This window comes from Taeniopygia guttata, chromosome 7 (genome assembly GCF_048771995.1).
Source record: "Taeniopygia guttata chromosome 7, bTaeGut7.mat, whole genome shotgun sequence".
Taxonomy (NCBI): domain Eukaryota; kingdom Metazoa; phylum Chordata; class Aves; order Passeriformes; family Estrildidae; genus Taeniopygia; species Taeniopygia guttata.
In genome coordinates, this window is record NC_133032.1 from 29,409,701 (window position 1) to 29,421,937 (window position 12,237).

A 12,237-nucleotide genomic window follows, 5' to 3' on the forward strand; every position below is an offset into this window, starting at 1 on the left:
TGAAGTGAAATTACAGCTCAGTGTGGAAAATTAAGACCTGACCTTGCAAAAACAAACAGCCTCCTTTACAACGTCGTTCCAAGACTTGCAATAAACCGTGTCCCTTCAGCAGTGCCATGTATAACCAAGCCTGCAGAACTGCATTGATGTTGCTCAGTTAGCCACAAGAAAAAATGCTAGGAAAAATGGAAAATAATCTAGAACAAGAAGATTAGATCTGGAGATACTAGTCATAATGTTTTCTTCCTTCCTGTATTTTCTCTGCCTTAATGCTCCCCTCCCTATCACATGTTTGTACTAAAAGCAGATTTCCCATCTTCTCTTTCCAACTAGCAATCTTAGGGGGAAAAAAATAAAGGAGAGAAAAATAAAAGAAAGATTTACTATCTCTTCACATTCATTATAAAAGTTTCCAGGCACAACAAATCCTGTGGGCATGGAAAATATAACAGTGAGTCTTCGTCAGGCTTGAGGTTGCTGGAGGATAATCAGTAAAACATGTCTTTCAGAAATCAGAGGGAAAAGCATGAAAACATTTCAGAGAGAAAATCCCACCAAATGATGCAAAAGGATTGTATTTGGATAGGGAAAGGAGAACTGGGAAAACAAGGCACAGGATTTGTCATGAGTAGAAAGAGCTACTTATTTTGCAGAAAAATCTACTGCAAGCAGGTTTTCTGTCTAATCCATTAGATGCATGTCCTACGGTTTGATGGAGTGAGCAGCTGTTTCTTTAAAGAACCACAGTGATATATCTTGACACTGGAAGATCACACATGTAGAAAATCTCACAGAAGCAAAACTCTGCACTCTGCAACTTTAAAGGTTTCCTAAATGACTACCTGAGCATCAGAGTTCTCCTACTACATCAGGAATAGACACAAAACACATCAATAAGAATGAGGAGCTGGCCTAGCAGGATACATACTGCTGCCAGAGTGGAGCTGTATTATTGAAAAACCTTTGATCTCACATCATCATCCAATTCACCTTGTCTGAAATCTGTGACTATTTCTATGTATAATCTTTCATCTTCATGAACCACAAAGATCAACAGGTTTCAAGTAAATTCATCTGGTGAAATGTTGTCTATGTTGCAAACCAAGTGTTAGTTATGAATCCCTAAAGGAATTACTCATTGTTGCCTTCCTTGGGTATTCTCTCTGCTCTGGTTTCTATCACCTATTAGTGAGCCAGAGAGCAGCACCTAAAAGCTGCTTTTGGAAAATTACAGAGAAGGACTACCACATCCCCTGAGATAATTTCCTATGCCCAAAGGATGAAGTGTCCTAAAATACACCAAAAATTATTGCTGGAAATGTGGTGCTATGAAAACTGACAGGTTAAAGACATTCATGAGCTGACAGTAACAGCAAAATGACAAAGGTGCTGAAGACAGCCTTTTTTTTTCATATTTCTTTTTAGTAGACTCTGAAAGGCATAAAATATGTTTTGATTAAACTCTCGAAATGAGATGAGTCTTTCCAATTACTCTAGGAACTAGAGAAGTTTGTTAAGTACTGTGAATTGCCTTCACCAGCAGACCAAGGATCTCTCTTGTCTTGAGGACAGAATCTATGTAATGCATGAACAATGGTTTAAATATCTCACAACAGCTATTTGCAACTGAACAACAAAGGTATTGAAATAGATGGATAAAGACAATCTTACTTGAGCCACAAAGCATTGAGATACAGCTCAGAAGAGCTTATGTCAATACTCGTCGGGAAAAACTCTTTTCAGGATAATGAGAATGAACAGGTTCGAAACGCTAAAAATAACTCTAGGTTTGTTATGTAGCATGAGGAATTGGAGCTGGAAGCAACTTCTCCCTCCTGATGGGAAACAGACTGTTCTCAGGCAGACATGGTTACTGCAGGTTCCTCCCTGCCTTACACATTGGATTGATACCTCCTCCCCCAACAAAAAGAATGAGAAACACCATAGTCACAACAACGATCAGTCACCACCGTGATTATACCCTCAAGTTAAATGCAATCAGTACACTGAGATATGGGTGGAACCAAAACATTCTTTCCATTCATTGCTACATTACTTGAACCTTATAGTAACTACAGTTACATATTATGAAGATTATCACAAAGGAATTCAGAGTAAAAGCCCTCACTATGAAAAATAAAAATTTCCATATAGGTGAGGAAATTAGTATTGTCTCACCTACATATCCCATTGCTTCTGGAAAGCACATCTAGCCAATTCCCAAGGAGAGAAAGACAATTCAAAGCATATAAATCTACTCAGCAGAAACAAAAAGAGATATTAACTTTGTTTCTTTTCTCCCGAGGAAAGGCAATCCAGAAAAGTGGCAAGGCTCAGGAAATAGCAAATCTCACCATCTGAACCGGTGAATAACTGATTTACCTTTGTTACCTCGAAGAAAAAGGGCAGCATTTCAGCCCCAAAGGCAAATCTTAGGAAGGTCGGAGAAATGAAGAAAAACATTCTGAGCTGAAGATAATGATAAATTCAAATAAGAGACAGCCTCACTGCATGTTAATTCAAGCACTGCCTCAGCCTAGGCACACAGACAAGTATTTTGCTTAAATCAGGCAGTGCTTTTAACTCTGAGCTTGCTGGCCCAGCAGCACACCTCAAACACCAGTGATTCCTTCCCTGCCAACATAGCAAGGCCACTGCTGCTGAACAACTGCTCATCAGTAAGAACATAAGGAAAGGGAGAAGAATAAACAACTCAAAATAAAGGGCCACACTGAGTCAAACTACAGATCATCTTACCCAGCTCTCCTGCCTCCCAGCAATAGCTGAGATAACAATGTTACAACAGTGCAGGCATGGAGGGAGCAGTGCCTCTCCGGCAATATGAACATTCCCTCAGCTCCCAGCAATAGCAGCGTGGGGATTTCCTGAGCCAAAGGTAATGGGTTTGCACTTAATAATCCTCTGTGGATTTTTTTCATCAGCGCAACAAAGTAAACTGAGTGAGCCTTAAGTGGAAAGATAACTGCCAAAAGCCACAAGAAGGAGTAAAGGTAAAGGACTGGCAGGGAGAGTTAGAAATTCAAGTGTCCCTGGCAGGAAAGAAAAAGAAAACCATCACACAAAACTTTGGTCCGAGTTTTACATTATCCACAACCATTCAATAATCAAGAACTTCTCAAGAGTTTTCTTTTTCAGTTCATGTTCTTATCATAAGAATCCTAGAACAGAGATATTACTTAGAAGTTCAAGTATATTAGTTAGGAGAAGAATGTGGATTCTCCTATGCTGGGGAGAGCCTAAATGATGTTTTTTTATTAAAATATTTCAAAGGAATAATTATTCTGCAAACTCAAATATTTAAGGTGCTTGTAACTTAGTTGGCAAGTTACATTATGCTTTGGCTGGACTTCAGCATAGTATTTACCATTCTGATAATATGTAAAAGAAAATGAAAATATTTTCTCCTGTTTTTCAGACCTACAGAGTTTAGCAGAACAGAGCAGAGAGTTGATACAGCCTTGTTAGACTGAAGCTATAAATACTTAACAGGGCAAAGCTCTTCCAGTTTCAGAAGCTCACTTGATTTCTTCTCAACATTATGCTTTTCAGGAAGCAGAATGTGAAGTAAGTGTTTTAAAGTATTTTTAATTTATTTTTTTAGACACTCTCTGACAGCAAAGGGAAAGACCAGTAAACACAGACCCTGTCCTGACTAGCTTGTAAGAGCCCATGAGAAACGTGGGTATCATGAAGTTCCCACCAAGCTGCTGCATTTGTGTGCAGCTCTCTTCTGTGTGTCACAGTCCTGACTATTATATCCAACAAACCTTAAGACATGCTCATCTCTCCAGCTTTGGGAAGAGGAAAGCAACTGTCCTTTCGCTGCTTTCTAAAATGTCTTGACTGAAGAGATTAACAGTGCAGCAAGTTAGAGGTTAAAAAAAAAAAAAGGTTATACCTTCATCAGAGAGCAATTTTACTATCTCCTCTTACCCACCACTGATTTGTAATTTGCACTGACAGGATTCCTGCCAACTAAAGACACTACAAGTTAATGATATTAATTTCCCTCTGGTTCATCCTGAAAAAGATACCTGCAATAATAAAACCTCCATTGCTAGCTAGTTGTAGAGTGAGTTCAGGAAGTAAATTAATATTTTTAAAATTAAAAGTTAAAGAACCAAAGGTTTGCAATATACCAATCACCAAATACTGGATGGCTTGATAACTGCATCAGAAGATAATTTTTAATTTTTACTCTTTATCACAATATAGTGGATTTCAAGACCTAATATTGACTAATTATTAATAACTCCAGAGTAAAATTAAAATTATTTTCATTCTGGCCCCAAGTATTTACAGCGATCACTGTTTGATTTACAGCACCATTCAAGTATTAGTAGTATTGATGTAATGCAAACTGAGAGAGTGCAGTACAAACTCTAGTTCTCTGCAATTCTAGTAAAGCAACTGCTCCTTAAATGCATTAATTAGATGTTCCTGCCAAACCCAGCTCACACTGTCAGTCTAGCTGATTTCAGTAAGACTATCTGTTGAGTGAGATTACTCACACAAGATGGAATCTGTAGGTCTAGACCCTTCCATCCTGATTTATAAAAGAAGCACATGAGTCTAAGCAGGAATTTAACACTTACGCTTCCACAGTCTGCTCCTCACCATCTTCATCTGAGCTGCTACAGGTTGCATCAGAGTCCAGGTCCTTCTCCACGCGAGACAGCAGCCCTCCAGTAGAAAGTGCAAAGCCACGGATTTCACCCGGTGCGATGCTAACTCCGTTCTGTACATCCACGCTCAAACTACTCTCCGGAGTAGTTGTGTTGTTTTCCGGCCAACCTTCAGTGCATCTGAGGGAGCTATTGCTCAAAAATCTAGCTGGCTCACGGAAAACCTTCATTCTCTGAAGCTGATGTTTCACAAAGCATTTCAGCTGGTGATCAGAGTGTTTGACAACATGCTTTGCCAGAAGCATTTGTAAACGCTTCTGAGTTCTTTTGGCGCGACTGATTTCCATTTGTTGCTTAGTGACACACTGGAGTAAGTGAGCATACACCTCCTCCTGGGTGCAGCTCGAAATCCCTTCTGAAGGCCCGTGAAGAATTTGGTGTAATAAATCCCCTTTTATTGTTTCAGTGCGGACTTCCAAAGCCCTACCCAAAACCCCATTCTTCTTGTACCATTTACCATTTAAAAGTTGCATTTCTTCTGTGTTAGCGGATTCAGTTACACTTGAACCTGAAAGTCTCTGCATTCCTGCCAAGTTTGGAGATGTGGTCTCTGAAAACGCTGCCCCTTTCACCTGTTGCTCAGGTTCTGAATGACTAATATGACCAAATGATGCGTCAGCCCCATTATGTAATGACTTTCTCATCTTGGAGCAGTCAGGGTCTCCCGTTTTTGTTTGCTTACCAGTTTTGTTGTTAAATGCAGAATTTGTACCCATTAACAAGACAGACTGATAGCACTTGGAGGATGGTGGGGAACCAAAATGCTGCACACTGAACATGTCATTCCTGAGGTTGGGCTCAGCAGTGGAGAACCCCAGGACTGAGCAAGTAATCCGTGCGATGGAGTCCTCTTTTATCTTCTCTTCCACTGCTCTGGAATTTTCCATGCACAAAGCTGTATCAGACTCCATAGCTCTAGAGGACAAAGAAGGTGACAAGTGGATACCATGACCTTTTGTTGTTGCCTCTCTGAGAGCTGGTGTCATTATAGCTACGGTAGGTAGTTTACAGCAAACCTGAAAATAACATGGGCCATGTAAATTTTCTCATTTTCATGACACAGTACAAATACAACAACTCTGTTAAGACATTTCATTCTCTCAACATCATTCAAAAATTCCATACAAAGGGACGTTATCTAAAGAACACAGACTATGTTGCCTCCCAAGTCAAATAAAAACACCCTTTCTCTTTTTTCTTTATTTCATTCAGAAGCTGTTCCATACACAATGAAAGCCTTTACATCTCAGGGGAATAACTGTTCATACCTCATTTCATTTTTGATTCTATCAGTCTGAGAAATAAGACCCAAAAAGTTCATCTAACCTTGCCCAAACTAAAAAACATGACCTTGAGCAATGTGACTGGCACTGTTGTGAGAAACAGATTTACTGTAAATCTATATAAAGAAAGCATTTGATGAATTATTATATATTCTTATAAATACACATTAGAAACCAATCAACAAGGCTAATGCTTTCAAAATAGAAAACTCTAAGTTCTGAAGTTTCCTACCAAAACAGAATTCTTTCCTGTGCCTTTGGATACCACTCTATTCATGAGGCACTGTCTGTGTAATACACACAGATTATTTTTCATAACAAATTGAGAAATGACAGTTCTCATTGACAAATCCTTTTGCTTGTGTCTTGCCAATTAACAAAGGGCTCCCAGACTTTGGGATCAAAAGACCAATGTCAACCTTCACCCCTTCCTGTCAGCAGCTAAGCTGCCAAGTCATACTGTATCTACTCAGAATCACAGAATAATGAGGTTGGGAGAGACCTCTAAGATCATCAAGTCCAACCTATGCCCTAACACCTCCAAGCAGGAATCACTTGCACCCTACTTACAGTTTTGTTTAGGAGATGGTTAAATAAACCCAATAAATGACTTAATTGAACATGGCCTGCAGAAGCCTGAAAGGTAAGTTCCTGTCAGCTCTTCATTAAGAAGCTAGAGACAAAAGCAGAAACCGTATGAGAGCAGTAGCAAAAGTGAGTGCAGCACAGCAATGCCACAGTAAATTCTGTTGAACTGTGTACTACTTGAGCAGAACTTGCACCGCCCTCCTTTTAATGTCTCCAGTTTCCTTGATCTCCACAGTAACTGCCTAGCTCAGCAACTTCCAATGCACAGACCCCATAAGGGGTCAATGATTCTGAGACTGCCACATATGGTTCTTAAGAAAAGATCTGTCTGAAGCCTCAGCTTGTTTATAACTACAGTTTTTTTGCACTGAAGGTGCAAACATTAAAGTGAGACGTGGGAACCTAGAGAGCTGAGCAATACCAGTTCGGATACCTGCTCCTTAACCCTCAAAAAGTGAAGCAAAGCATAGGGAGCCACATGCTCCAGTACTGCCTTACCACTTTCTGTGTGCTTTATTCACCTTTCACTGCTCCATGTGTACTTTATCCATAAGATTTTTATCTCTGCACATCACGCTCCTAGCATCACTGGCACCAGGTTTGGTGGTCCTACTGCTAATTGTAAATTATACCATTAAAATCCCCAGGATTTTAACCTTTATAAATAAGCCAGTAACTTCAGCCTAAAGAGGAGCTCAGCACAAAGGCCTCCCAGTGGACAGCTGTTCAGGAAGAACCCCATTCTAGGATTAGACAGGTGAATACACTGTTGAGAGCTGAAGCTCCAAATCTTAAGTGCTCTGGTGACTCAGTAATGCTCTCAGCACCTGGCTGACTCGTGTCTTTCCTCTTGTAAAGTCTAGCAGGCCTGCAAATTTGTAAATCCAAAGAAGTGTGAATTCAGACAGCAATGACTCCCTGGCCCTTACATAACGGCAAATAACTAGAGCAAGTCAGAGCAAACTGTGCATGGCTAAAACATAAGGGGAGAGAATTGAACAGTTCCCCTGTGGGGTTAATGTGAGCTCAGGAGTCCCTGTGTTTGACCTCTTCCTGAGAATTCCAAGAAGCTCTCCAAGAAGAGCACCATCAGCCTGGGATCTACATTCACCCAACAATGTATTTATAACTGTTCCAACTTTACCATCCACCTCCCTTAGTCTGAGTGTTTAGCAGGCACAGGTTGCTACTCCTGAAACCCAGGAAACATCCACACACAGTGGAGCTGTTAAGGCAAAAAAAGTACTTTGGAGATGTGGATCACATACCTGTATGAAGATGGAGGTTATTCAAAGAACTGGCAGCACAAAACTTTACAGTGCTGTGTTTTAACTCCATCACATTCCCTCAAATACCACATACTCTTTTGGTACAGTTTCAAATTTCCAAAACTGCAATGAATACCATTACCAACTTTTTTTTCATCTGGGGGACTTCTTTTTAACTCTTCTAGGGGAAAGAGGGGAAGAATCAAAACACTCTCATGTGGAACACAAACACTGAACTAAACAGCATTGACAAATCACTCATTTAGAGTGCCCGACCAAGTATGCTTCAACTACAAAGCAGCTAAAAAATAAATAAAATGCCTTTTAAGGGGGAAATCACTCAATTAATCCTTTACCCAGCAACTTGGAAATTTCATATCGTGTTTCTGCCCTGAAGATAGTGTGAGACACTCAGGTGTGCTCATCTCACTACAGTGACATCAAAAAGAACTTATAAAAGCTGGTACTGCCACAGTGTCCAGCCCTTGGCATTTCTCCAAGAAGTTCACACACACACAAAAATGTCATAGGTACAGAAGCAAAACAAAGTATCTGCATAAAAAAAAAAATAAACAAATTTTAGTACAAGTACTTGGCTTGACAAAAGTTATACAATTTACATTTTTACACATTTTATTTAATTTTGGCAGAAAGCTGCAAAAATTATTTAATTACACCCGTATTGGAAGTGAGCTTCCAGAGCAAACCCTAGTATCTTGGAGGGAGGAAAAAAAATAAAGGCAAAGAAGGAGGGAAGACAAGTACTGCAAAATGGTACACCAGAAAAGTACTTTCCTTCTGGAAAAAGCTTTTTTGTCACAGGTAAACCATTTCACAGATTTCTTTTGCATCGTGTTATTACTTGAGGTTTCAAAACCAGAACAACTGAAATTCTGCTAAACTGGCAAGCAGTTTGTTTTTCATCTACTGAATAAACATTCACTTGAAAGACTAAAAAGTACTGTAAAATGAAAAACTGACATTAAATAAGTACTAGGGAAGGGAAGAAACAAGTACCAGACAAACAAAGTAAAGCAACTGATGTTTAAAGTGACTTTATGCTTATCCTCCCCTAATGCCTTAATTATCCAGGAGGAGAGAGCTGGGAATTGCAGTTTACCACAGCCAGACCTGCACCCTGCTCCCTTCCACCACTGTAGCTACAAGTTCCTAATCCCCCAGTGGCTCCCACTCCTCTACCTTTCTTCTCCCTCTGCTGATTTCTTTTCCTCTCTTGACACTTCTTCCTTATACCCCGTCCCCAAATTCTCAACAGAATTTGCCTAAATCCTCAAACTAGTGTCTTCATGTTGTGATTAGCAGCACTCTTTTAAAAGAAACACAACAAAACCCCGCCACAACCCTGCACACAGGGTGGCACTCCCTCCCTTCCCAGCTTTTGTTTACAGTCCTTTCACTTTTTTGACTCTTCTCCCCCTTGCATAACACTATCACTTTGGTTACACAACACTGCAGACAGTGTTCTGGGGGATTTTTGCTTGGGGGGGAAGATTGCTTTGTCTTTTTGTAGATTTTTTTGTTTGTGATCTTTTCGTGTCCAATGACAATAAAACTTCACTTGCAAGAGGCTTTTTAAAGCTCCTCTGTAGCAGCCTTCTCTCCTTGTAAATTGAGTCATTTTTCTTCAGCATAAACACCTGAAATTTTCTTCTTAATAATGAGATTCCTCGGGACCAGAAGGAGATTTTCATGATTATTTATTTTTGTTTTGAAACTCAGAAGCCTACAAACAACATTTTAAATGAATATGAGTGTTTCCAGTTTATTCACAGATAAACAGTGTTTCAGATAAGCCAACTTCCACTGTTTATTTCTTGCATAGATGGCATTTCAAAAGCAAAGCAAAGTCCCTGACAGCAGACAGCCTCTGGTGAAACATCCAAAATTAATCTCAACAAGAATGCTCAAAAATACTGTATTTCAACTTCTTTTAAGACCTCTAAGAGACAACCTGCAGAAGAGAGGGCAGCTACACAAAGGCAAATTGCAACACAACTGCCAAAACCTGGTTTCCTACAGCTTCGTGCTGCTTGTCCTGTAATCCCCAGCTCCTCCTGGGCAGTCTTCCTGATAATCACTGGACAAAAATAAAGTGCTCTGGCAGGCAGGCACTGCTGCAGCACTGCCTCAGCCGAGCGCAGCGCACGGGACCTGAGCCTGGCCAGCTTCTGCAAGCCTTGCCTGGTGGGAGGCAGCCCTCAGCCTTTAACTACCCCTCCCAAGTTTTGGAAAACCTACTGGATTGTAGTGATTTCTAAGAATAGCAAGAACAGCTTGATAGCACAGTCTGCATTTTCTCATGGAATAGTCTGCAGCAACGACCGTAAAAAAGATATTTGTCCCACTGGGCATGTCCTGGTTAGGAGTATGAAAGGAAAAGGAAAGAAGCCTATGTATAATAACACACCTGGGACCAGCCTTTAAGAGTGAAAAAAAAAATCACTTCAGTAGGCAGCTTTTGTTTCCACTTCAAAAGCAGACCAGTTACTCATGATGTGTATTTAAGCATTTTAGTATTTTGTTCTATTAATAGATTGGGAAAAACCCATAAACCCAAACAGGATTATGTGGAGAGTCTCAACGTTCAGCAGCGCTCACAGTGCAGGCACAACTATCCAACAAAACACACTAGTGTTCTGTACACCTCAGAAGATATAAAAACAAATTCCTCCTATTTAGGAAAAAAAACCCCAAAAAACCCCACCAAAATACAGCACACCACCTCCCCACAAAAGGATCTCTCTGAACACTAGGAGATCTCCATTTAAGGCAGACCACCCAAAGTGTGAATCATAAAAAACATCCAAAAGAAGGCACTTCAAGTGGAACTCATCAGTACTCATTTATGGCAAAATCCACGACTCATTAGAATATCTGAGCATGTTTGTTTTCCTCCTTGTTCAGATCTGATCTGAACAGAGAATCAATATAATTTCCAATTTTACTACCACGTTATCAACTAATTCTTGTTCAGTCTATAACACTATATTTGCAAAGCAACATCTGAAGTAATTTTTAGTATATGTTAGATTCTTTCTGTAGTACAACAGGTGCCTCTGTAAGAAAGCTGCACATATGTCTCTAACAGAAATATCTACAATACCTTCTGGTACCTTTCATCGTAATTCCGTGTCAATATTTCGGTGATACTTTAGAATTTCAGCCTTGGAAGAGAGGGCTATAAAAGCTGGTCTTAAATGAGACCCACTCAGCTCTTAAGACACTAATTAAAGTGACTGGAATTTAAGCTCCTCAGAATATTCCCCAGGATTTCAAACCATGGACCAATACAGCAGGAGAGGCCTAAGGCACACAGACTGCTTTCTGAGATGGTACATCCATCAGTGCAATTTTTAGTATTTCTTTTTTATTAAACTAGAACAAAAAGGAAGTATTTACCCTTCGACAAAAGGCATACTTTAATAATTTGTATTTTTAATCGGCTCACATTGCAAATTGGAAATTAAAAATCTAATTTCCTATTAGAGAGGGGTAGGTTCGGAATACCTCAGTCACTGCTACGTTTTTTTTGGGGGGGAAAGAGAAGCTTCGTTTTGCAAAAAGCGGATGGAAAGCCTAGCTGAGGAGCAGAGAAGCTCTCAAGGCAGGCCGCAGGACGTGGATCCGAGCGGCTCCCCACAGCTTTGCTAACCACTCCGGCCGCAGTGCCCAGCTCTGTGGGCGGTGCGCGGTGTGGGAAGCGTGGCCCGGGGTGCCCCGAGGCACACAGCCCGCGGGCACAACAATCCGCTGGTTGATCACCAGCGGTGAGTTTCCATCGCTGTTCAAATCCCGGCTGGGACGCGCGGGGGGGCGCGGAGCGGCCCCGCCCCGCCCTCGCCTCACAGCGCCGGCCCCGCCCCGCCGCGCGCACGGACCGTTACCCCCCGCGCCGCCCCGCCCCCACCCCGCGCATGCGCACCCGCCACTCCCGCCGCGGGAACCAACCGCCGCCCGGCCCCTCCGTGCCCCCGCCGCCTCACGGCGCCCCGCCGCGCCGCGCCCCGCGCTTGCCTCCGCGTCCGGCGGCTTCTCCGCAGCGGCACCGGCGCCGCCTCAAGCCCGCACCGCACGGCGCTCGCCACGGCTCACACTGCCGCTCTTGAAGAGTCCGCGCCCACCTAAAGCGCAGCGCGGCGGGGCGGAGCCTCCCCCGCTCCTCAGGGGGAGGAGCGCGGCCAATCCGGGGCGCCGAGGGGGCGTGGCTCGGGCCGGGGGCGTGGCCTCCCGCCATTGGCGGAGCCGCGCCTGACGCGCGGACACCGCCCTCCCCTCACCCCGCGCGCCGGGGCCGTGAGGGCGGGCAGGCGGCGGCGCCGCTCCCCGCTCCGGACCGCTTCAACTCTTACCGCCCAGCACGGTAAAAAGCTA

General features: G+C 42.3%; 1 protein-coding gene across 5 annotated transcripts in view; it reads right to left on the bottom strand.

The window, feature by feature from the left end:
- KANSL1L (KAT8 regulatory NSL complex subunit 1 like) overlaps window positions 1-12,045 on the bottom strand; it is a 60,421-nt gene extending 48,376 nt beyond the window's left edge. For 2 of the 5 annotated variants that reach the window (XR_003961394.4, XM_032749615.3), the window contains exons 1-2: window positions 11,881-12,044; window positions 4,617-5,722 (exon numbers count right to left, since the gene is read on the bottom strand). Coding sequence is in view for 4 of the 5 variants with exons in the window: in XM_032749615.3 (XP_032605506.2) it covers window positions 4,617-5,692 (1,076 nt within the window). In the remaining variant the exon portion in view is untranslated. Of the gene's footprint in view, window positions 1-4,616; window positions 5,723-11,880 lie in introns of all 5 variants that reach the window. The other 3 variants (XM_072931674.1, XM_072931673.1, XM_072931675.1) reach the window with 2 other exon arrangements.
- Between the last annotated feature and the right edge of the window lie 192 nt (window positions 12,046-12,237).